The sequence below is a fragment of the Eulemur rufifrons genome, chromosome 7 (assembly GCF_041146395.1).
Source record: "Eulemur rufifrons isolate Redbay chromosome 7, OSU_ERuf_1, whole genome shotgun sequence".
Classification (NCBI taxonomy): domain Eukaryota; kingdom Metazoa; phylum Chordata; class Mammalia; order Primates; family Lemuridae; genus Eulemur; species Eulemur rufifrons.
Genome location: NC_090989.1, coordinates 161,058,857 through 161,080,644, shown reverse-complemented (window position 1 = coordinate 161,080,644; position 21,788 = coordinate 161,058,857). Strand labels below are relative to the sequence as shown.

General features: G+C 33.6%; 1 protein-coding gene across 1 annotated transcript in view; it reads right to left on the bottom strand.

Annotated features, from left to right (window-relative positions):
• APPL1 (adaptor protein, phosphotyrosine interacting with PH domain and leucine zipper 1) overlaps positions 1–21,788 on the bottom strand; it is a 30,728-nt gene that overhangs the window by 7,299 nt on the left and 1,641 nt on the right. The window contains exons 2-13 of the mRNA XM_069473727.1: positions 18,118–18,216; positions 16,785–16,844; positions 16,212–16,283; positions 14,000–14,087; positions 12,515–12,556; positions 11,310–11,368; positions 8,423–8,569; positions 7,435–7,517; positions 6,315–6,473; positions 5,441–5,629; positions 3,311–3,353; positions 1,954–2,010 (exon numbers count right to left, since the gene is read on the bottom strand). Coding sequence (XP_069329828.1) covers positions 1,954–2,010; positions 3,311–3,353; positions 5,441–5,629; positions 6,315–6,473; positions 7,435–7,517; positions 8,423–8,569; positions 11,310–11,368; positions 12,515–12,556; positions 14,000–14,087; positions 16,212–16,283; positions 16,785–16,844; positions 18,118–18,216 — 1,098 coding nt within the window. The remainder of the gene's footprint in view (positions 1–1,953; positions 2,011–3,310; positions 3,354–5,440; positions 5,630–6,314; positions 6,474–7,434; positions 7,518–8,422; positions 8,570–11,309; positions 11,369–12,514; positions 12,557–13,999; positions 14,088–16,211; positions 16,284–16,784; positions 16,845–18,117; positions 18,217–21,788) is intronic.

Genomic DNA, 21,788 nt, shown 5'->3' with positions numbered 1-21,788 from the left:
ATTTTTCCAGAATATATTTATGCTCAGAAATATCTATATATTTATTAATTTATAAAGTTATGGATATTTTTAGACCAAAATTTGAAAGAAAGCTTTCCATTAGAAATATTTTAGACTTATTGTTTTATTTAAAAGACTGGCTGAATAAAAATGGTACTTAAAGATCTGTTTTATTGTACATATAGTTAATATTACCCTTCTGTACACTCAAAAATGGTTAAGATGATAAATTTGGTTTTTACCATAATTTTAAAAATGGTCTTTAAATTAGAAAAAATAATTGCAAAACAGTTTTGTATTTCTATGCCTTACAGTTAGCAAAAATACCAATACAATGCCACAAATTGATCAAAATTTCTATTCTCATTAATACAGATAAAACAATTCTGGATAACCTGGAAAATACTAACTAAAAATTAGAGTTCTGATAATTGTTAGGAAAAGATTGTAAGTATGAACTAGTCAAACCCAAACATTGTATTCCCTATGTATTTCCTGGGTGATAATTTAATTTGCATTTTAATTTTATTTTTTGTTTTTCCCAAGTAACCTTACAAAAAAGAAAAGCTAGACTGGCAGATCAAGTTACTAAAAGCAAAAACTTTCCCTATAGTTTGTAATGATTTTTCTAAGATTAAACTTATAATTTATTATAATAATATATAATTATATATTTTCATATAACTCATTATTATAAAACTAACAAACTACTAATATTCTGAATGTCATGAGATTTTTGTTTCTTTAGTTTAAAACTTCCCCCTAGGCATCTAAATCATTTTTCTTGGCAGGTACCTCAAAGTCATTAAGATAGAAACAGAATAACTCTTCTTTTCCAAATTATTCTTCTCTTTCCTTGGGTTAAAACCTGGAAGTCATCTTTATCTTATCTCTTTCATCCTACACATCAAGCAGTTACTAAACTAGTCTAGACCCTCCTGTCTAATCCACCATCACATCAACAGCAGTTTAAGATTTAGAAGAGCGAGGGCCTCCCAAAGAAATTAGCCTTCTCGGCCTCACCTGAAATCATCAGCCCCTGCCCAGCCCTGGGAGTTGCCAGGGTTCATAGCACAGTCAGGCCCACCAAGACTGCTCTTGTTGTAGGGCCAAGTGTTTTGCCAAGTATACTACAATCTGGGCCCACTTGATTCCTTCCAGAATTCTCTGTACTTCTGGGTTCTCCCTGAATGTTTGGACTGTACCTATGGCTATGTCTACACTGCAGGGTTCATCTGTTTTGATATCCTTGCTTTCAAGGTATAATTTGTAAAACTGGAAGTTCAAGCTACATCAACCTAGACATACTGAATCATAATATGCATTTTTACAAGATCCCCAAGTGATCTGTATGTACATTTCAGTTTTCTATTATTCTTTACCAAGACCTTTAACTCTAATTACATCACTCATTTCATAAACATACCATTTATGCTTTTGTTTTTTTTTTCTTATTGGCAGTGTCTCTTCTTTTCCTCAAAACTCAAACAAATCATACCCAGCTCAGGTTTCTACCATCTCCACAGAGCTTCATCTAAAGCTAAAGTGCACACTGATCCTAACATTCTCAAAACTGAAACCATTACCATATGCTTTCAGTTCCATCCTGTTTTATCTGAAATGTTACTTAAAGTTTTAGTTTTGTTTCCCCATACAGATAGGCTCCTGGAAGGCAGAGGCCATGGCTTATTTTTCTCCTATATTTTCCTTCTCCACATGCTCAACAGAGTTAAACAGTCAATACCCAGTAAATATTTGTTGGTTGACTGATTTCAGTACCTTTCGAAATTATTGTTCTAAGAAGATCGCTCATTACATATATGGTACATTAAAGCTAACTATTCCAGATTAAATTAAAAAAATGACAGAACTTGAGAAATTATGACTTAATAAAAGCATGTAAGCCACAGAATTCAATTTTGCTAGATCTGGGTGACAAAATAAAAATATTACCTCCGGATTTTCACTTAAGTATATTTGTTTAGATATGTTGTTTATTGTACAGATCCACTGCAAGAGAATAGAAAAATATAATTAATAATTTTTATCTACAAAGTTTCTCTTCTAAAGGTAAAAGATGTTCAATATTCAATTGAAATAGAAGTTTCATTAGAATTAACACATAATCTTCCTTGTAAGACATCTTATAAGGAAGGTACATATATAAGAGAACATTCAGTAGTGTTAGTAATTATTTAAACATATGCATACATACAAGAGAACATTTAGCAGATTTATTATTTAAAGATCCAAAATTTATTTCATACAAGGAAATAAAAATATAGCAATCATACTAAATTACAATGTAATAGTCTATACTTATCTTCTTATAACACTTTCCCCCATAATCCCCACCAAACAAGACAGTCTGCACTCAGGTATTGTAATTAACACCAATGAAAAAAAGTTAAGAGATAAATATATTCCTGGTGAATATATTCTACCTACCTCCCTTCTTTCAAGTTTATGAATAATTAGCATAGAAAACATTCTCTTCTGCACATCTTCTACTTCACTCTCAAGGATTCCAGTGGCTGATGAACCTCACTAAACTAAACAAATATTTTGTTTGGTAAACCATGCAGAGAGCAGAGAGACATTTGTTTCTGTTCCTCAGAGACCAAAATCAAATTTTAATATTAACTTTTTTCCACAAGAAGTAATAAAGGTAGATCTCTGCAGAATTTCCAACTTTGTCTTTTGCCAACACAATTATAACACCAGATAAAAAGGCTCAAAATCGAGCTAAGGTATATTTTCGTGGAAGAATATTTCTCAAGACAAAGTTTTTGAAGCATCAGTTCTTGCTAGTCCCTTACCTTCCATATTTGGTGTACCAGTAGTAAAAATGGAGCTAAAAATAAAAGACTCACGAGGAAGAACAGACACTCCCAAATTTTTGTTTTCCTGTCTTTCATTTCCCCAAAGTTTTAAGCTTTAGTTGCTTCCTGCCGTGCCACATCTGCTGCCACTATGTTCTTACTGCAGCAGATAGTGTCTCAGAGGGTTAGTGAGAGAAGGGAATAAATTAAACTGTCGTCCCATGATACTGACAGCCTGCCAGATGGCAGCAGTCACAAGGTCATTTCTGAATTGGAGCTTTTAAGATAGCAGAGAGATGATCACTAAGGTCTACCAGCTATAAAATTTTGTGAGAAACTTAAGATTGTTGCTTGAGGACAATAGACTTTTATAAAAAAGGATTTTTAATTAACTAGGATTTTCCAAAATTTTCACAATGAATATGTGTGTTGTTATCAGAAAAGTATTTTTAAATGTTGCTGAAGAAAATAACTAAATAAAATTTTACCTCTTCATGGTCTTTTTTACTCTCTGCTTGCAAAATTGAAGATCTGGAAAAAAAGAAGTTTGAGCCTCAATTCTTTTTAAAAGTATTTTGAACATCATCTGAGAGAACTTTTTATCTTTAATGGTATCAGTATATATAAAAACCAATCAGTATTAAAAAACAAAAACAAAACACAGCCAACAGTATCTTAGGAAAATGAGACCACCATAGGCACCAAGACTCATACTTTAACTAACAGCTCTGATTTTGGCTATCTATGCCAAATGTATCAAAGGAAACACGTACTAATCCACTGAAGACAGACCACAATAAAGGTACACTTCAACAACTAAGACAATGCACTTCAACTTCTGTACTTATCATATATATTTCAAATACAAATCATTGATCCTAATAGAAAAAACTTTACTTCGTTATTTCTCCTTTAATAGGGTTAAATAAAAAATTTCAGTATATTAATCACTAATGTAGTAATACTTAGCTTTCCTATAGCTGTTAATATTTTATAAGGTAGAGAAAAAAATTCTGACTAATTTTGCATCACACCAGAAATATGAAATGAGAAATCACGTTAAGCATTAGCCAAAAAACTGAAAATATAAAAATATAAGTATTTGTAGTAAAATATTAACAATTTGGTAATTCTGATAAATGAACACAGGGACATCTAGTGTGATAAGTGAAACACAGTATTGGCATTCATTATATATCATATAAAAGGAGAATGAAATAAGGCCATCCCAGCACTTTGGGAAGCCAAGGTAGGAGGATCACTTAAGGCCAGGAGTTCAAGAAAAGCCTGGGTAACATGGGGAGACTCATCTCTACAAAAAATTTTTTTAAAAATTAGGTGGGTATGATGGCATGCACCTGTAGTCCCAGCTACTTGGGAGGCTGAGACAGGAGAATTGCCTGAGTCCAGGAGTCTGAGGCTGCAGTGAGCTATGATCTCACCATTGTACTCCTGGGAAACAGAGATTCTGTCAAAAAAAAAGTAATATGAAATTTTGAAATTTGGTATTTTCAAATTTGATATTTGAAATTTGAAATTTTGGTAAAAGATAGTGAGCATAATATCTTTCTTTAAGGGGCAAAGTTCAAGTTTGTTTATTTATTTCTATAGTATCTTAATGTACATAAATATAGGGGAAAAATGACTTTCAAGGGTACCCAGAGGCTGCTTCTGAATATTATGAAAGTTCAAAGGTTAAAAACAATATTTTAATTAAGTAGATGGAAAAAACTGCAGATAGCCTAAAAATCTATCATTAGGAAAATGTTTAAATTGTAATATATGTCCCTTAAATAGATTATAATGCAGCCACTATGAAATGTTTTTAGTAAGTGTACAGATCCAAATTATATACACAATATTTCTTCAACTATTTAAAAAATGTACTTAAAGCTAGAAGGCAACAGATCAAAAAGTTAATTGTTGCTTCTGGTTAATGAGATTATAGGTTTTTTTCATACTCCTTTTTATATTTTTCTATGCTCTTTGAAAATTTGTTCTAAATGCTAAAGATTCTCATTTAATGCAAAGGTAATAGAAATTTTTCAAAATGGCATTATAAACATTAATGAACAAAATAATATCAAATATTTGATTAACATTTAAAAATAACACTATTGTTAGCACTTACTATATGTTAGGCACATTGTATATATTAGATTTCTATTCCTCGTAACAATTTACCAAGTAAGGATTACAACTCCCCTACCTACGTTTTATATGTAGAAAAATGGAGCTCAGAGGGGTCAAGTCACTTGTTTAAGTCCACACAGTAAGTAATGGATCCAGAATGTGAACTTTCTGATCCCAGGATTGGGATTCTTTCCATTAACCTGTGCTATCTTCCCTATAATATACAGGATTTTTGGTTCCAGCCTCTTAACATGAAATCACAGGTCTTCATCATATGACCTTGCTTTGACAACCTCAAAACATTAAGATACCATCTAGCCAATTCAGAAACAAAAATTCAACACATTTCTACAAGATTAAGAAGCAAATTATCTTAGTATGTAAGTCTGGAGTATCTATAACATTTCTGAACAAAAAGGAATTATCCTACATTTCAATAGTTTAAAATATGACAGACATTATTAATAGTAGAAAAAAATACTAACTTTTTTCCATCAAAAGAGGTGATCTGAAAACAGTATCGCCTGTCTTCACAATCCACAGCCATCACTGAACAGTTGTCTATGTCCATGGCCAGGCCTCCTGCTACATCCCCACGGGCCTGACTCATTAAGTTTCCACCCTGTGTGAAGTAAAACTGTCTGTCCCAGGTAGATGACACCAAGCCTGTTTTACTAAACAAAGAAAGCACATTCATGCTTTAATAATGACACACCTGAAATCTCCTTATCATCAGCCAGACACAAGATAAAGCTTGTTATAAGAAATAGCTTGCAAAAAGGCAGCAAGGTACCAAGAAAATATAAATATGTTTTTCAGTCCCTAAAATAAATTCATGTATGTTGACTCACTTGTGTGAATGTATGCCGTTTCCAAAACAAGGCTGGAAATTATCAAATTGCAGCTGCTATAGTGATAATCCATAAAACAAGGGTTATAGTTCAACTTCCAAGGGATAAATTCAAAACAAAAAAATTTATTTGACTCCTAGGGTTAACCTGCTTCATCCTATTGTCAGGTGAAAACTAAAATTTGACTTGATGCTGTAATTACCTATATTTTAAGGTATGATAAATGATATTTAATAGCATTCACATGTTATGAGAGACTTATTTAAACTCAAGTTGGTTTCACTTTTATAATTCTAAATTACTCAAATATCTAGGTAGAATTTTACTTCTGAAAAGTATACATGTACCTTATCTGTCAAAAAGGTTACATTAATGCTAACACTACTAAAAAGGTTCAACCTTTAGTAAAATCAAGACAATCTGGCAGACAGTATCAGTTATTTATTATATTCACTTGGCATTGCCTTACATGATATACAGCATGTGAAAGTAATAGTAGTTTTCTTACTTTCTAGCATTAAGGTATCCAGCCTTTCGGGTTAAGTTTCGATTAACAGGAAATTTGGTGGGGTCTGGGTCAGGCATATATAAAGGGTCACTGGCTACTTCCAAATCTTCTATTGTCTGTTGCATGGTCTCTACATCACTGTCCATTTCCCTGCGAACACTAACACAGAAAACAGATTATTTACTACCAACCACAACTGACAAAACTCCTTAGCAATCACGTTTACCTGTATTATTTGTTTTGTATATATTTTCTTAAACAGAGACACAGTGGCAGGGGTGCTTAAAGTAACGCGAATACGTTTTGAAATAGCTTTACATTTTATTTGAAATTTAGATATTTTGGAAACAATACTAAATTCAAAAACTAAAAAAGCAGCTGGGTGCAGTAGCTCGAACTTGTAATCCTAGCACATTGGGAGGCTGAGGTGGGAGTTGCTTGAGGCCAGGAGTTTGAGACCCTTTCTTAAAAAAAAAAAAAAAAACAATAGAAAAATTAGCTGGGTGTGGTGGCATTTACCTGTAGTCCCAGCTACTCAGGAGGGAAGTTGAGGCAGGTGGCTTGCTTGAGCCCAGGGGTTTGAGGCTGCAGTGAGCTATGATCGTACCACTGCACTCTAGCCCAGGTAACAGAGCAAGACTTTCTCAAAACAAACAAACAAAAAAACTAATAAAACCACACTGAATGCCTGACTTTGGAGGAATTTTCAAACTGCTTTGTCCTGTGCCTTTACAACAACAATCATTCTCATCTCTCTCCATGCCTCAGCCTGGCCACATCACTGCTCAGCCTTTTGAACTTTATGATAACAGCTTTCTCTCCTTCTGTAAGTTTCATGGCTTGGAAACAGGATTTATTTAGTAATCTCCCATCTAACCCTCACGATTTAGAGTTTAAGGATAATTTCACTTATGGATAATTACTATTAAGTGTCTGCTATATTCAGACACAAAACTGATTTGACAGTGTTATGAAATTGAGTTCACATTCTATGGAAAAAATAGTGAAAAAACCAAGAAGCAATCATGGCAGATATTAAATATTTTTAAATTATGGCATTTAGCTGTTAACTTATCATTTATGTCATTTCATTTTCAGTTTTAAAGAAAAAAATACTTACTTCTGTACACTTGTTCCAATATTAGCTAAAAATTCTTCCAGTTGTTCACTGAGATTTTCAGAACCCATCTTAAAGAAACTTATCTGGGTTGGGAGGAGTGAGGGGTTGAACAACACAAACACACATTAAAAAATACTTAAAGTAAATCATATAAACAATCTCTAAGATACATGGTTAAGTAAAAAAGAAGATTATTTCCATTTGTGTAAAAGTAAGTTGTAGTTTGTGACTTCTACTGGGCATGAAGCCACTGAGGAAGCTAGACTTAAATTCCACCGTATATCCTTTTATATTTTTTGAATCTAACAAATAATATATATGTATAATAATTTTAATTGGAAAATAAATTTTAAAGCATTTCAAATAAATTATACAGATAAACTATTTCATGTTTACTATAAAGATAAGTTTTATATCTGATATACTAAGTATAGTAAGTACTCTTTTACCTGTGGGAATATTCAAATTTCTTCAAACTCTTGATTTTTAAGGGACTAATATCTTATGTTATCCAAAACTTAATTTTCTAGCCTCCTTCCTAATGTATACCTCTTTGGGCACTTTGCAGTTCATCTATTATTTTTAACTCAGGCAGTACACAAGGAACGTAGGAAAAAAAATTCAAACTTGTCCATTCTCTTTCAAATCTATTATGAAGCAAGAGTGAGTAAAAGCTCCAGCAAGAGGTGTAACTCTGAAATTCATTTAGCTTTCGTTCATTACCCCCAATTTTGGTGAACAAGATCTAAATACAAGGTACATGGTTTCATTGACCCTAAAATATTTGAAATCTTCATCTGCAAGGAAAACCATTCTTCCTAACTTCCCTAAAATAGTACTCTAATGATATTTTTAAAAATTACTTTTTAAAGCATAAACATGAGCAAGGATATTGACAAAAGTTTGTAATATCTTTTATATTTAATGTAAATATCAAGCTTGATCTAAAGATCCACAGTTACAATCCACAACATAGTACGGTATTTACCTGAGCTTGCATGTACCCAAGTAGAGGTTCTAACAATGCTATTTTTTTCTTGTACTGAAGGGTATTTAATGCACAAAAATAATGCATCATGGTCTGGTGTTGTTTCTTTCTGGAAGTGTACACGTCTTCTGTTACTTCATATTTCACCTTTGAATGAAAAGATTAAAAATACTATTATTTACTTAATTTTGAATTATTTTCAGTAGAGGCTGTAGGGAAATGCCTACCCAAGGAAAATGGCATATCATGAGCAATTGAGCATAACTTTCCTGTTTTCTGATCTATTAGAAACCTTCAACATATTGGTTAAGCTGATTTTCTTGTTTTACTAGCAACCACATCATTTATACAATGCATATGAAAAACAGAATTCTGTACATAACTGAAAATGATATAGTATCTAAACTGAAAATGGCAGAGAAAGCCTGCCACGTGGAGAAAAGGCAGACAACTGTTTACTACTGGCTTAGCCATTAGTCCTTGACCTCAGTCAGGTCACAGCACACCACTCTCCCTCCTGGTTCTCTTCATGCCATTCTTCCTCTCTTGTACTTGCTTGTCTTCCTTTATTCATACTTAAACTATGTGTGATCTCCTGAGTTCTTTTATTCAGTCAACAAATATTTATTAAGCACCTATTATGCAATATGCACTAGGCTCTTCTGTCTTCCTGATTCCCTTAGAATTCCTCATCAAGTAACAAGAACATTCCGATATACCAATGCCTCAATGACCACAGATTTTTATCTCCTGCCCTTCACTCTCCCAAGTGCCAGAGGAAACATATCTCCAGCTGGGTTCTTTATATGTAAGTTTATGTGCTAGAAGTGAACAAAACTGAAGACAGTATCTTCCCCACAAAACCTCCTCTTCTACTTTGTTTCTTAGCTCTCTTAATGACTCTAGGATCCATTCAGTCACCAAAGAAATCTAGGTCTCATTTTTTATTCCTTCTCCTACCATAAGTCTTGTCAATTCAATTTGTGAAATATCTCCCGAAGTGTTCCTTCCTCACCACTTTCAATTAGTAACCTTAGCTGAGACCTTCATTATGTCTTTGCAAACTATTCTAATACCTTTTCATTGGATTACCTTTAGCCTTGTCCCCTTCATATTCTCATTAGTATTTTTGTCCTATAACACAATTGCATGGTGTTATTTGCCTACTTAGAATCCTTTGGTGGCTGCCCACTCCTTCTAACACAAATTTCAAGGCCATTAATATAGTAATCTGGCCCCAGACTACTTCCTTGTCATTTGTGCCATACCTCCCCAAATACATCCTATGTTCCAGACACACTGAAATGATTATCTTCCATCATCGTCATCATAATTATTGCTAGAATTTACTGAAAACTTGCCATAAGCCAGGTACTCTGCATACATTACCTCATTTAATCTTCACAATAATTGAGTTCTTTTGATAAATAAAAAACCAGGCTTGGAATTAAGTAAGTGTAATCTCAGGCAAGTAAGTGGCAGAGCTAGAGCCAGTGCTCTTAACCTTTACACTCTCTCAATCCCATCATGCACTTCCAGCAAAGGCTATTTTTCTCTCAGAACGCCCTCTCTCCAATCCCAAACCAGTGTAGCTTCAATGCAAATGTCACCTCCTAAAAGTATAATCTTTCCCAATTCACCAAAGTTAACTGCTGCCCTCTCTGTGCTCTCTCAGGATTTTATTAAAACCTCTATTATTGCATTTAACTAATAATAGAGTTAATCCATGCCTTCTCTTCATCCTTTTACTCCTGCACCCAGTCCAGCTGCATGCCTTCACATAGCAAGCCCTCAATAAATGTGGAGTATCCACCCCTTGAGGGCAGGAGTGGAGCCTACTCACATTGTTCCCCCAAGGTACTCAACATACGGCTTGACATATAATAGATGCTCAATAAATTTTTAAAATAAAATTAAATTGGTGAAAGAATGTTTTTTTAAAAATACTTGGAACAGCCAGAGGCAATGTAAAATGCACCAAATTTTATATCTAGGGCCTTTAACTACTTCTTTAAGGCCAAGTGACTAATGTAGATCCCAAAATGTATATATTTTATCAATACTTGTACCAACAAGTATTCTGTGAACTAAAATTAGAAATGAAAAGCAGATTTTTGTACTCCATTTTGTGTATGAAACATCCCCTTTATTGTCACAGTAGCTGTTGCATAGTAACTCCTACCCAATTATGGATTCTAATAAGTAGTCACTGTGTCTCTACCACCAGCCGCAGCCAACGCTACAGGCACCAGTACTCAGGCACAGAGATCACCTCACTCAGAAGGATCTAGTAAGGCCTACAGATGAAGCCCTGGATTAGGCTCTGGAGAGAGACATGATCTTAAAGAATATCCAGGTGAACTGGTTAATATTCTGTTCTTTGATCTCTACTTGAATGCATTTCTTCTCAACTATAGTGTCATATTTTTGTATTTCACTCCTTGAAGAAATATCAAAAGATATATGTTCCCTGTAAATGAGGAGGGCCTCATAACAGAATTTCATTGAATTATGTGTGCAACAATTCAACTTTTCAGCTACTGTATCTCAGAAGACATTTTTGAACACATATGCATGTTCAAACAGAACAAATGCAATGCCATCAAAATACAAAGCAGGAGACAGTAAAACTACAAGGCATCAATTACATTTTTAAAATAGTTATGTTTACTTATAACATCAGATCTTGGCAGAAGAAAAATATTTTGTTTAAATAGATTAATGATTATAAGAAAGGTTTTGAACAGCTAGAGGGAAAGAATAAACTAAGAGCAATACAGCAAAACATACAAAGTAACTGCTGGCTCTATTTTTAAACAGGAAAAACTAGACCCTCTAATGCAATAATTGTTAATTGTGATCCTGAAGGACTAAAGATGTATCACACCTTGTCATTTTCTCTCTTTTTTGACAATCGGCTGTATTTGTTAATTGCAGCATCATGATCTAGAAAACAGAAATGAGTGTTAACAACAGTACAACAGTACTTTGCAAAACCTATAAATGCTTTAAATGGTCTTCACATGTGCATCTTTCTGCAAATGTACTAATGCAAGATAAGAATTCCTTACCAACTACATGATTATTGCACTCAAATTTTCCCCATAGCCAAATTTTCCCTAAATTATGTATCTACTTACCAAATTGGTTAAAAAAAATTAATTGCAAGAAAACTACAATGCACTAAAAGTTTTTTAAAGTATTTTTTTAGTATAAAAATAGCAAATGGGGTGAGGCATGCTGGTGCGCACATGTGGTCCCAATTATTCATTCAGGAGACTAAGACAGGAGGACTGCTTGAGCCCAAGAGTTCAAGATTGTCGTGAGCTATGATCACACCTGGGACAAGCCACCACACTCTAGGCTGGGCAACATAGTGAGAGCCTATCTCTAAAAAAAAAAAAAAAAAAAAAAAAAAAAAAAGCAAATGCTCATTAAAAAAAATTGAAATATAAGAAAAACAAGGAGGCCGGGCGCGGTGGCTCACGCCTGTAATCCTAGCACTCTGGGAGGCCGAGGTGGGCGGATCGTTTGAGCTCAGGAGTTCGAGACCAGCCTGAGCAAGAGCGAGACCCCACCTCTACTAAAAATAGAAAGAAATTATATGGACAGCTAAAAATATATATAGAAAAAATTAGCCGGGCATGGTGGCGCATGCCTGTAGTCCCAGCTACTCGGGAGGCTGAGGCAGTAGGATCGCTTGAGCCCAGGAGTTTGAGGTTGCTGTGAGCTAGGCTGACGCCACGGCACTCACTCTAGCCTGGGCAACAGAGTGAGACTCTGTCTCAAAAAAATAAATAAATAAATAAATTATTAAAAAAAAAAAAAAAAAAAAAAAGAAAAACAAGGAAGATAAAATATTACATCATCTCCCTAAGTATTATGAAGATAGTAAACTGTAAGATTGATTTACTTGCCTTTAAAATTTTTCTTGTAATCGTAACAGTGTACTTTAAGTAGTAATGTGATTTAAACAATGTTCACTTATATATTTAATCAGGTGCATTCTTTGTTACAAAGAATCTGGCAATGGATATGCACTGAAATATGCAACATTACAAGAAATAAGTGTGCAAAGTATTCAGGGCTTACCATTACTCGCAATCTGAAATACTTCCTTTAATGTTAGTATTTCTGAAAAAGTTGAAGAATAATTTAAGTTTAGCATATTTATGAAATACATTTGTTTAGAAAATAACTGCCAGTTAAACTGTAATTAAAACTCTAAATAATATTTCATCCTTTAACATTCAAGGTGAAACAGTTACTCTGTATTTCAGCTAGTCTATGGACCATTTCCTATCATTAGCAAGAGTTACACCACTAGCAAATCTACTTGCTACAACTAAGGAATATGACACAAAAACAAATTTTAAAACCCATTGTAAATGCTAAGATATGCAATATTTTGATTTAGTGCCAGAATCTAACTTATTAATTCATTTTTGATATATAACTCTAATAAGCACAAATGCTGAATGAGAAGCATTTTATTAACATTATGCCATTCATTCCCTTTACACTGTGAGAAAAGAGATCTTGTTTCTTGACTTTATAAATGATCATTTTTGAAGATCATGAGCACAATTATTAACTCCATCTCTAAAGTATATTTTTCTCTATTTCATGTATACTTTAAGTACTTCACCATTCACTGATACATTAGTTCAATGTTTTTATCCTGTCTACGTATTGTGGAAATAAGTCTATATGGCTGAGATTATAAATTATGAAAAAGCAAAGCCAATTCCATAAAACTCTCATTGTGTATCACCTAGTAGTTCTAAATGGGTAAAAAAACCAAAAAACTACTAAGTTGCAAGTTGTTACATGTGACTACCTCTCACCACTTCAGCCCATACACACACCTCTATACTCTGTACCACTATCCTAATTAAGGCCTTGGTCATACCTCACTGGACTCCCACAACTTCCTAATCCAGTCTCCTTGACACCAAATCCACTCTATTCCATACTCCAAAAACAAAGAGATTGTGTCTTTCTGCTCCTTAAAAACTCCCATAACCTTCTCCTTTGCTCATAAACTCAAGTCTAACCTCTTTGTCATGATCCAGGCCCATCTATAATCTATTTCTAGATTCATCTCCTGTCTTACCCTGAAACATTCATCATTGCAGCCACATTGAATTTCTTGTTATTCTCTATGTATCTCTGCAATCCATACTGTTGTTCACTCTAGTCCCTCCAACAGAACAATGACTCTCTTCTAGCAAATTCCTCTTCATTGTTCAATGTTCATGTCACATCCTTGGTGAAGCCTTTCTCACCCTCTCCTAAGAGCACCCACAGTACCTTGCTCATTCCCTAATTATAAGAGACATGGTGTCATAACTATGTGCTTACTCATCTCCTTCTCTACGATTTCTCCAGGGAAAGGATATCTTATCCAAATCAATATTTCTCAGTATCTAGTTTGACACCCAGCAGGAGCCCCTATAAAATGTTTGATAACTGTTTAAAGTGGCACAGGCTGTGGTCAGAATAGAGTAATCAGAACTGCATAAGCACTGATCTTCTGACAGCTGATGAAAGTAAATATAAGCTTGAATTCAATACCTTTCAGATCTCTTTCTTTAAACTGCGTAATGGGGAACATCATGGCATCAGCAAGTTGAGTTGAAAGTACTGCATGACAAGAGCTAAGCTAGAAAAAGAAAGACCAAAAAGTTCAAATAACTAACTATACAGAGACATTCAGCTAGTGTTACATAAATTAAACAAAATCTAGTAAAAAAAGGCTTTGATAAATTTTATGTAAGAAAACACTAAAAATTTCGATACAAAACATTATATGGTACAAAAAATTTCCACTTAAAACTCTTAGAAGAAAACAAAGAATAATCTTGGATTTGGCAATGGTTTCTTAGATATGACAGCAAAAGCACAAGGAACAAAAGAAAATATAAACTGGACATCATCAAAATTTTGTGCATCAAATGATACTATCAATAAAGTAAAAAGGCAACTCACAGAATGGGAGAAGATATTTGCCAATCACATATCCAATAAGGAACTAGTATCTAGAATAAAGAACTCTTAAAACTCAATAATAAAAAGACAAATAACCCAACTAAAAAACGGGCAAAGGATCTGAAACACTTCTTCAAAGATAAACATATGGCCAGTAACCACATGAAAAGATGCTTAATATCATTAGCCATCAAGAAAATAGAAATCAAAACCACAATGAGATACCATTTCACACCCACTTAGATGCCTATAATAAAAAAAAAAAAGAAAAGAACAATTATTGGGAAAGATGTGGAAAAACTAGAACCCTCTTACATTGTTGGTGGGAATGTAAAATGGTACAGGCACTATAGAAAACAGTTTGGTGGTTCCTCATCTAAAAGTTAAACATAAAATTATGCAATCTCAGTCCTGGGTACATACTCAAAAAATCTTAAAACTGGTGTTCAAAAAAACAAACTTTTATATGAATGCTCATAGCATCATTATTCAAATTAGCCAAAAGATGCAATCAATCCAAACATCCACCAATAGATGAATAAACAAAATGTAGTATATATCCATACAATGAACTTTCATTTAGCCAAAAAAGAATGAAGTACTGATGCATATTACAACATGAATGAACCATAAATACATCATGCTAGTGAAGGAAGACAGACACAAAAGTCCACAAATTATATGAGTTTATTTATATGAAATATCCAAAATAGGCAAATCCATAGAGACATAAAGCAGATTAGTGGTTGCCAGGGCCTGGAGGGAGCAGGGAGGTAGAAGTGACTGCTTAATGGGTACAAGGTTTCCTTTGGGATGATGAATGTTCTGGTAATAGACAGTGGTGATGGTTGCACAACATTGTGAATGTACTAAATGTCATGAGTGGCAAATTTTGTTATATGTATTTTACCACAATTTTTTTTAAAAATGAAAAAAGTTCTATTTTCTACAAGTACTATTTCTTTACCTTGATTTCCTAGGATAACATTTTGTTATAATGAGCTATTCAAGTATTTCAAAATATTACTTTTCCAGTTAAAAGTACTAAAATAGACAAAACTATCTAATGGTTCATGTGAAAAGAAGCAGTTTCCCTGCAACAGTAGAGAACAGTTAATGGATTCTCCACACATCTCTCACTATCCTCTTTCTCCTACCTTCCAGGTCTTTTTTTTTTTTTTAAATGATTTGTTAGGATGACTGGTTTGAGAAATTAAGGGTTGATTTTGGGCTAGCTGGAGTGGCTCATGCCTATAATCCCAGCACTTTGGTATGCCAAGCCCAGAGGATCACTTCAGACCAGGAGTTTGAGACCAGCTGGGGCAACATAGTGAGACCCCCCCATCTCTAAAAAAAAAAAAAAAAAATTAGCTGGGCCTGGTGGCACACACCTATAGTCCTAGCTACTCGGGGGCCTGAGGCAGGAGATCTCTTGAGCCCAGGAGTTTGAGGTTACAGCGAGCTATGATCATGCCACTGCACACCAGCCTGAGCAACAGAGGGAGATCCTATCACTAAAAAAGTAAAAGATTAAAAAAAAAAAAGATCGAATGGTATCTGGAGTAGGAGTAGAGAAAACACATCTATATGTTTATTCCTGGAAAATAATTTCCTTTCATCAGGTAAAGAAAGTATTGTTTTTATGAGCCAGCCGTCAGGGCCTTATGAAAATAAAGCCCTTCTATAGCAATCTTTGTAATATTACTCATAAAATAATCAAAGTTACCAGTAAAAGCTACACATCTTGAGTAACTAATTATAAGACCACTTATTCAAACAAAATAAAATAAACACTTACTTCATCTATAACTTTTGAAAACTGTTGTAATGTAGAGCTCATAACTTCATCATCACCCCCCAATGGAAAACGCTGAAAAGTGAGAAACAGAGATAAGGTGGAGGTTCAGTGCTATATGTCTTCTGTGAATGACAACATTGTAATTTACATTTTTAAATAACCTCAGAAAACTTCTAAAATTTTGAATAAGCTCTAAAAATGTCATTAATAAAACAGCATAATTTATGTAATTAATAAACATTAGTTACGATGGTTGCTAAGTAACCAATTAACATGGTATATTGGAAGGCATACCATACTGGGAGTACAAAGATTTGGTGGTTAGCTCCAGTTCCTCCTATAACCAACAGTGTAACTTTGAGTAAGCCCCAGTTTCTTCATTTGTAAAGAGAAGAGAGGTAAATTATAGAGCCTCTGTATCTAGCATTAAATCATTAAAAGTATCTCAAAGTAAATGCCATAGTGAAATTTAATGGCATAACCTGTGAACTCAAAAAAGTTTAAAAATTCTTGATAAGAACATGTATCACTGCATATTTTAAATTATGCTTTTAAAATTCTAATATACGATACCTGTTTTTCATATTCTTTCAAAAGTTTTGAAGTCAGGTGTGTTGCTGCACTTAATTCATTCTATGGAAAAAGATTAACATTCAAATTAGCACAATATTACTGATTAAGAAAAAAGTTTTTGTTGAAGATACCTAGGCCACTTTTATTTAATATCAGTTAATATAAATACTATATAGTATGCTTTTTAAAACCTCATTAAATCACTGGAAAGAGAACTACCATTAAAGAACTTTAAAAAGAAATTCAAACCAGGAAACAGACACTTATGTAAAGGAATTCAGCAGTGTTCTAGGTATGTGCTTTTTTTTTTTTTGCTAATAAAACTTAAGCATTAAACTATTTTAAAGCTAGAAGTAAACTGACATAACCTTAGCAAAATCTTTAGAGTCTACACTGATGACTGATTATGCCTCTCTAGATACTAATGCTAGACTATAATGACTGTTTAATAACATAAAACCAAAATGTGGTTGATTAGTCACACAACGTAGCAACAAAGCCATATGAAAGAGATTTTTTTTAATTCTAAAGTTTTTTTCAGAATGACAAAAATAATATTTCTTTTACATGTTCATTGACTATCTCTGTGGTCAGAAATCAAAGACTGGGAGACCTATCACAAGGAAAAAATAAACAACTATCATAACTTTTCAAGTACATAATGAAAATGTGAATCCAGAAAGGGGAGAAAATGAGAAGGGAAAAAAAAAAAAATAAAAATCAAACTTGTACACTTAATTAATCCCAAAGAAAGTATTATCATAGAACCCAGGCTGCTGTTAAAGCTTATGATTAAGTTACCCAAATATAACCTCAAATTTTATGCCTGGTCAACAAGAAAATCTAGTCATACCCTTCTTAAATTCATCTCCTTGTACTCCAGAGCTACATCTAATTTTTATTACCTTCTTCTAACTAGATAGAGGCAGACTACTTGCAAATCCTCTACTCAAAAAGGAGAAGTGTTCCATAATATCAAAAGTATGATTAGGGGAAATACTAACTGACAATATGGGGTCCTCAGTCAAATCTTAGGCAAAGATCACTACTATCAGTGAGTTTCAGTAAGAAAGCTCTTACTGCATTTGGGGAGGATGGGCAGAAGCTTCAATCTTCATCAACTCTGTAGTGATACAAACTACACTAATAATTGAAATGTAAACTCTGTAATACAAAATACTTAATGATCATTCATCCATTCAACAAAGATTTATTACTATGAGCCCAGGATAGGGCTAAACATCAGTAAATAAGACAAACACTATCTCTATCCTCCTGGGGCTTAAAGATTCATTTTTGAATAACAGTATTGAGTTAGCTCTTAGCTTTTTACCTGTGCATCATAGATTCGATGCATAGCTTGATATAATTGGTTCATATAGTTGGAAATAGCTGTAGCATCTTCTTCAAATACACCCAGTAAAGACCTTGTCTGTATAAAATAAAAGCAATAAGTTTATGTAAATCATTGTATAAATCAGACAGAAAAACATTTTTTCCTAAAGGAAGCAAAAATTCTGAGTTTCAGTCTATTTTCTCTCCTTTGATAGCAATGCTAAGAAGTCAGGGTATTTTGTTTTGTTTCACTTCACTAAAGCAGAGGTATTTTCCAACTATGTCATACAAACTTTAGAAGGAACAGAGGTATATTTTTGTAATTAAAAATTCTATATCTAAACAAAAAATCAACAGAAGCATTCAAAGTTAAATTAATAGCATTCTACATATATTTTTTGGTTTTTTTCATGTATTATAAATATCTTAAATGTCTTATTCCAAGATAACTTAGTATGATTATTTCTCTTCTTCCATGGTCTCTCTTAGTAGTGCCAAACCCCTCCATGTCCTAATCTAAAATAATACCACAGTACCCTCCCCAGCATGGCCAACTTTTCAGCCTAGCTTTTTCTGAGTGCAAAATCTGGGTTTTTTTTCTTCTTCTTCTTCTTCATACATTTCTATATTGTTTGACTTTTGTTTTGTTTTGTTTTTACTATGAACATGTAAAAATTATCTTCATTTTAAGAGGGAAAAAATTGTCAATATGTGTTAAGAATATCAATAAAAATTATCAAAGATAAGGAAACTCAGAGGCAAGGTACTCTCACTATTTTATAGTCCAAAGGCAGGGGAAGAATTAAAATACCAACTACTACTGGAGATAACTGCAGTTTAAAATCCAAAACATGACTTTGTATTTTTATTCCAAAAATAATTTATGCCTCTGCCTTAGGAGTTTTTTTTTTTTTTTAAATCAACTTATTTTTTAGCTTCCTATTTTCAGAAGAGGAAGCAAATCAATATAGTATAAGGGAAAAACAAAAAGACACAAGATCATTACGCCAATATATGAAGTCCTCATTTTAAGTCCTCTGCTTCCCCAGGCCTCAGAGATTTGGATTTGACAGAATTTCTTTCACTCCAGTACTCCACTCCAATTCCCTATAGTGCTATTTTTAGAAGTTTTAAGAAAGCATCAGGAAATCTTGTTTGGTTAGTGACATTCTTAAGAAAAACCTGCCACATAATTTTATTTTTTTCCTAAAAATGGGTAATTCCAATTTAAGGAATTACACAAAACAGGGTTGAAACAAGTTCCCTACTTGAAGCTACCAACATCAAGTTCAGCATTGTATATTTACTGTTCATTTAAAGTTAGCAGCTTACAAAAATAGAATCAATATGGTACCATTTCATTGAATCTATGATGGTATGCATTGTAAGATACACGATTTTTATATATGTTCTACTAAAACAAAACAATGCTGGCAATTAAGCTATGATTTAAGATTTATCTTATGTCTTAAAATTCTTACCTTATATTTACAGAAATAAACCTTCAGATAGAATTTTATCTTGTATATCTTTCATGTAAACATAAAAAGGAAAATACAAGCAGCATAAATTTAATATATTTCTAAAACTTCACATTCAGAGTTCAACTCTAATGAATCACTTTTCAACTCAAGAGTCATCATTATCAATGTTTTCTCATACATTATTATTCTCTATGCCCAGAGGAGGTTACAAATATTTCTTAGAAGTGATCCACTTTTGTCCCTAATATTTTCTTCTAAGCCATTGACTCATCCAGCAAGTTTTGATGGCAGTGCTTGACATCTCACCAGGTATCAAAGGAAAGTTTTCAGGCAAAGCAGGACTGGTATTCCTTTCTCAAATGGTTCTTAATTGATTCATTGGCTGAACACAGAAAGGCTACACTTGGCCTGTATGCTCAGAGAAAAAACCAAGTATGTACATTTGTAGGCAATACCAATTACACTACAACTGCCATCTGGCTGATAGCAATTGTTAAAATACCATCAACTCTAAGGAAAATCCCAATCAGAGATATTAAAACATGGGGGGGAAATGCACGTCTCATACTCTATGAGTATTTCATATTATGCAAAGAAAGATACCTACATTTGGGACTGGGGTTTATCTTCACTGTTTTATCAAGGATGGATAATCATTAAGATGTTTATCTATTAATACACATAAAATCAATTATTTTTTAAAGATCATACCTGTTCTTAGTAATTAACAAGTTTAATTTTGATTCTGATTTTCAAGACAATATATAAACATGGACAAAGCATCTAGTGTAGGCTTAGGATTTTCTGCCTCAACAGATAGAGATCTTTTACAGAATCGTGTGGTTTGGGCAAGATAATTCTAAAGATTTTGACCAGCTGGATTTGGACTTGCAAATTTCCCCTATTTCAATAGTTACTATATATCAAAACTAAAAAAGGAAAACTATAATTAAGGATAGTCTTCCATGACTCCAATGCTCTAATTTTTTTACATAGCAACTGGCAGGCCACTTAGGATCAAATGATCTAATAAAAACTTATCAGGAGCTTTAAAAGTTTTCATATCCTTTGTTACTCTACATCTTTGGACTCTATACTAGATAAAATAGTCCAAACTGAGAAAAATTTATACCCAAAAGCATTAATCTCAACCCTATTTATAAAAACAAAACTTTGAGAAAACTCTAAAAGTCCAATGATGGGTTAATTGTTAAGTCAGTTAAGGAAATGTGCTGTCTTTAATTTTTTTTATTGAGAATGTAAAAACATGTGAAGATATTTAAGCTATAATGTTATGTTAAAAGCACGCCCAGGTGCTTACGCCTGTGGTCCCAACTACTCAGAAGGCTCAGGTGGGAGGATGGTTTGAGCCCAGGAGTTCGAGGTTGCAGTGAGCTACGATGATGCCACTGCACTCCATCCTGGGCAAAGGAGCAAGACCTGTCTCTTAAAAAAAAAAAAAAAGTAAAATAAAATTGTTACGCACAATATAACCTCGATTACATTAAAATATGTATAAGAAAAAAAGATTAAAGAAAGCAAACTGTTATTAGGGTTTGCTGCTGGGTGCCCGATAGATGTATATATTTGTATGTGTACCCTTTCCTCTACCTTCCAATTATTCTGAACCAGCAACTAGTATTTTGTATAATCAGGGTCCAAAATAGAAACATTCCCTGTCTACAATAACCGAGGTTCAAAGAAGTTGAGGAACTTGCCCTAAAGCAAAAGGCACTAAGTGGCAGTGAAGATTAAAACCCTTGCCTTCTCAATCCCAGATCCAAGGCTTTCCATCCTGCCACAGGTTCTGCCTAAGAATCCCCTCCAAGTCTCTACCCTTCCTAAATCCCAAGTGTCCCAAGTTTTCCAAATGAATTTTACCTATTTCAACTGCCTCTACAAACGGGAAGAGAATCAATGTAGCCAGCTTGATGGTGCACACCTGTAATCCCAGCTACTAGGGAGGCTGACGGGGAAGGATTGCTTCAGGACAGGAGTCTGAGGCTGTAGTGCACTATGATAATGCCTGTGAATAGTCACTACACTCCAGCCTGGGCAACACAGCAAGACTCTCATCTCAAAAAAACAAACAAAAAATTATTGTGAAACTGATACTAATATGATGCATGCTTGTCCAAAGGAGAAAAAAAACCCTAATTCTCAAATTGTAAACTAATTCTGTGAA